Consider the following 4,716-nt stretch of genomic DNA (forward strand, 5'->3'; position numbering starts at 1 on the left):
GAAGAGTACCTCACTAAATACTTCATTTTTTTTACCTTTTATAAATAAACTATATATATTATTTTAAAATGTTGGTACCATTTTATTTAAGGCTATTTTCATCTCTCCATTTCTTTCCAGATAAAAATATACAGATGAAATTCAAATTATGATGTGTATTATTTTGAAAATATAAGTTTCTTACCCAGCCAGCATTGTGTAAAAAAGGACACCCAGGCTCCAAATATCACAAGCAGCATCATAGCCCTGTTGCATAAGAACCTGAGAAAGAAATACATATTATCTGATATTACTCAGTATAAACTCAGTTTCCTCATCCAAAAGGCAGTTGTACTTCCAATAATCTCACAAATGTTCACAATTTAAAAACTTATGTCATGTAAATGTTCTTAAAAATAGATTCATTTAATGTTAAAGGCAAAGTATTTTGCAATTAGCAAACATTGAATAAATGGCTATTAATAAGGTGATTAAGTAACACGGGTCATAAAAGAAACAACTTTGCATATATGACCCTTGATCCCAATGAACTTTCACTCCTACTCTTATAAAAACCGGACATAGACATCAAAATTTAAGACTACTATGTATAAAGAGCCTAAATATGTACTATACACAGTGCTATCTTTTCATCCTGACACTGACTCTATGAGGTCGATATTATTATTTCAATTTTGAAGATGAAGAAACTAAGGCAAATGTCATATAATTTGCCCAATATCACAAAACTAGTAAGTAGTGGAGTAGGTAATCTTATTCTAGAGCTTGTGCTTTTAATATCTATGATAATTGTCTCCTTACCATGCAAAAGATGGTAAGATGATACATGCTTTTATGGACGCAAAATGAATTTATATTTTACATAAAAGGCTTATGTATTGGAAAGAGCGGTATATTTATGGATATATTTATGGATCACAAAAACACACTGGATTCTGAATGTTTTCATTAATTTTTTATCCAATAATTTAGGTAGATGATTTTTGTTCTTGGGATTAGTGTTAATAATATCAAATAATATATATTCATTTGAGTTTTCTGTATGAAGTTAGTATAGTTTGTTTAAAAATAAAAGGATGAGATAGATTGGAAGACAAATATTGTTTAAATGTCTATACTAACCCAAGCAATCTACACATTCAAAGAAATCCCTATCACAATATCACAAGCACTTTTCACAGAACAAATAATCTTAAAATTTGTATGGAATCACAAAAGACCTTAAATAGCCAAAGAAACCTTGAAAAAGAAAAGCAAAGCTGGAGGCACCAAAATTCTGGATTTCAAGTCATATTACAAAGCTGTAGTCATGAAGACAGTATGGTACTGGGGGGAAAAAAAGACTTATAGATCATTAGGACAGAATAGAAAGCCCAGAAATAAACCCACAAGTCTATGGACAATTTATCATCATCAAAGCAGGAAAGAATATCCAATGAGAAAAAAGTGTCTTTAACAAATGGTTTTGGGAAAATTGAAAAGCAACATACAAAATAATAAAACTGGACCACTTTCTTATACCATACACAAAAATAAATGCAAAATGGATTAAAGAGCATAAAATGGATTAAAGACCTAAATGAGAGACAGGAAACCATCAAAATCCTAGAAGAGAACTGAGGCAGTAACCTCTTTGACATTGGCCTTAGCAACTTCTTTCTAGATATGTCTCCTGATGCAAGGGAAACAAAATCAGAAATAAACTATTGGGACTACATCCAAATAAAAATCTTCTGCATAGTGAAGGAAAAAAATAGAAAACTGAAAGGCAACCTTCTGATGGGAGAAGATATTTGGAAATGACATATCTGATAAAAAATTAGTATCTAAACTCTATAAAGAACTTATGAAACTTAACACCCAAAAAACAGTTAGAAATAATAATCTAGTTAAGATATGGGTAGAAGACATGAATAGACATTTTGCCAAAGAAGACATCCAGATCACTAACAGACACGTGAAAATATGTTCAATATCACTTACCATGAGGGTAATACAAATCAAACTACAACGAAACATTACCTGACACCAGTCTTAATGGCTAAAATTAACAACACAGGAAACAGCAGGTTTTGGTGAGGATGCAGAGAAAAGGGAACCCTATTACACTGTCGGTGGGATGCAAACTAGTGCAGCAACTGTGGAAAACAGTATGGAGGTTTCCCCAAAAGATAAAATTAGAACTATCTTATGATCCATCAATGGCACTATTAGGTATTTATCCAAAGAATACAAATATACCTAATTCAAAGGGATACATGTACCCCAATGTTTACAGCAGCAATATCTCCAATAGCCAAATTATGGAAACAGCCCAAATGCCCACTGAATGATGGATAGATTAAAAAAGTTGTATATATACAAATTAATGATTACTAGAGGGGTGGTAGGTGGGGGACTGGGTAAAATAGGTGATGGGTATTAAGTGTGAGGATCACTTGTGAAGAGCACTGGGTGATGTATGGAAGTTTTGAATCACGATACTGTACACCTGAAACTAATATTGCACTTTATGTTAACTAACCAGAAATTTAAATAAAAACTTACAAACATAAAAAAAAATAAACTCACTGCTAATACTTTTAGGCATAAAAACAAAGTAAAAATACTATTAATGCCTTAACACTGGGGAGTGCATAACCAGCAGCACGGACATTTCATTTACAAAAGACTAAAGATATTAATGTTTGGCTTTGACAATTGTCATATGACTAATGAGTATCTGACTGACTTAAAATTCAAGATATAATTTTTTTCCTAGTTGAAATGTACAAGCATATGTGCAAACTTGAGAAGCTAAAGAGTTCATCAAAATACCTATATAATTGGCTTATGTACATAACACAAGTAGGGACCCAAAGGCTCTAATAAATAATGAGATATAGCTAAACCACTAACATCACACAACTTCCCTCCAATTTACTGTATGTTCTTTTAACTCAGGATCACTTTTAGACCTCTGTTGACATTAAATATTAGTAGGAAAATATCATCTGTTTACTTTTATAAAGAATAAAATGTTTTTAGGGACATATTAATTTTTTGCAACATAGTTATAGTAGAAAGTATATCTACTAAGTAAACGTTAAGAGGTTGATCAGATTGATACATATCAAAAAGTTAATGCATATTGTTTTTACTGTCAAGCCAAAATTATACTCATTGGAATATCTTTAAGTAAACACTCTGAACTGTGATTAAATAGTGAATTCATACCCCCATAAATGCTACTATTTATTCAAATATTTGCATGGATACTTGAATCTTTCTGGTTCTAGTTTAAAAGATAATGTATTTTAGGGGTGCCTTGGTGGTTCAGTCAGTTAATCGTCCGACTTCGGCTCAGGTCATGATCTCACGGTTCGTGGATTTGAGCCCCGGGTCGGGCTCTGTGCTGACAGCCAGCTCAGAGCCTAGCTCCTGTTTCCAATTCTGTGTCTCCCTCTCTTTGACCCTCCCTTGCTCACGCTGTCTCTCTCTCCCAGAAATAAATAAAACATTAAAAAAAAGATAATGTATTTTATATACTTTATTGCTAATTTTTAAAAGATTTGAAATTTAGAAACAAATCTTATTCGAAATCTCTATATTTCATTCATAACAATTTACAAATATTAATTTATTGCTTAGCAGAGGCTTCAGCATTTGATAATAAAACTTATCAAAGTATTTTGAGAGGAGTCTGGTGGCTCAGTTGGTTGAGCATCTGACACTTGATTTCAGCTCAGGTCATTATCCAAGAGTCATGGGATCAAGCCCATCAAGCTCTGTGCTGAGTATTGAGTGTGGAGCCTAAGATTCCCTATCTTTCTCTCCCTTTGCCCCTCCCACACTCATTAACACACACACACACTCTCTCACTCTCTCTCTCAAAAAAAAAAAGTATTTTGAAAATACAAATGCTATCCAAAGATAGTTCAAGCACTAGTTATGGAGAAATTGTCTTAAAATGCCCACCTGAAAACCTTCAATATTACAATGATGAGAATGTCATAATACATTGGCAGTCTGTTAAGATTAAAAGCATCAATGGGCTATATTCTACTCTGTGGTACTCCACTCATTTAAAAATGTTTACCTCCCAACTAATCTTAAAAAAATATTTAATAATCCTTAATCTAAACACAGACCTATTCTGTATTTTTCTTTTCAATGTTTGATTTTGAGATGTTCATTTGGGACATGTTTGCCCCTAAACTTTTTCCAGTGAGAAGTTTCCATCATACCAGATCCACAAGATTAAGTCAATATTAAGAATTCAGCCATTAAGGGGTGCCTGGGTGGCTCAGTCGGTTAAGCGTATGACTTAGGCTTAGGTCATGATCACACGGTTCGTGGGTTCGAGCCCCGCGTTGGGCTCTGTGCTGACGGCTAGCTCAGCCTGGAGCCTGCTTCAGATTCTGTGTCTCGCTCTCTCTCTCTGGCCCTCCCTTGCTCACGCTATCTCTCTCTCTCTCAGAAATTAAAAAAAAAATTCAGCCATTAAAATGATTATAACATACTCTTCTATGTGTCTACTGCATAAATGTTAGAATACTTATGATGAATATATATCCTATACTTAACAGAAAAGCCCAACTCTCAAATATTCTATCCTCTTTCCTATATTTAACAGAAAAGACCAAATTATGAATATTCTATCCTCCTATCCTTGTAAAACCATTAAAATATTCTAGAAAGGCTAATTTTTCAATCTCTGAGTTATATCTCTTAAAC

The 4,716-nt window shown here is 33.2% G+C and overlaps 1 protein-coding gene across 1 annotated transcript in view; it reads right to left on the bottom strand.

Moving 5' to 3' along the window:
• The window catches only part of LOC144228152 (ribosomal protein S6 kinase alpha-6), a gene marked incomplete at its 5' end in the record, with an annotated part of 59,484 nt that overhangs the window by 32,416 nt on the left and 22,352 nt on the right, over positions 1 to 4,716 (bottom strand). The window contains one exon of the mRNA XM_077759965.1: positions 185 to 261. Coding sequence (XP_077616091.1) covers positions 185 to 261 — 77 coding nt within the window. The remainder of the gene's footprint in view (positions 1 to 184; positions 262 to 4,716) is intronic.

The sequence above is a fragment of the Crocuta crocuta genome, unplaced genomic scaffold, assembly GCF_008692635.1.
Source record: "Crocuta crocuta isolate KB4526 unplaced genomic scaffold, BGI_CrCroc_1.0 scaffold421, whole genome shotgun sequence".
In the NCBI taxonomy this organism is placed as follows: Eukaryota; Metazoa; Chordata; class Mammalia; order Carnivora; family Hyaenidae; genus Crocuta; species Crocuta crocuta.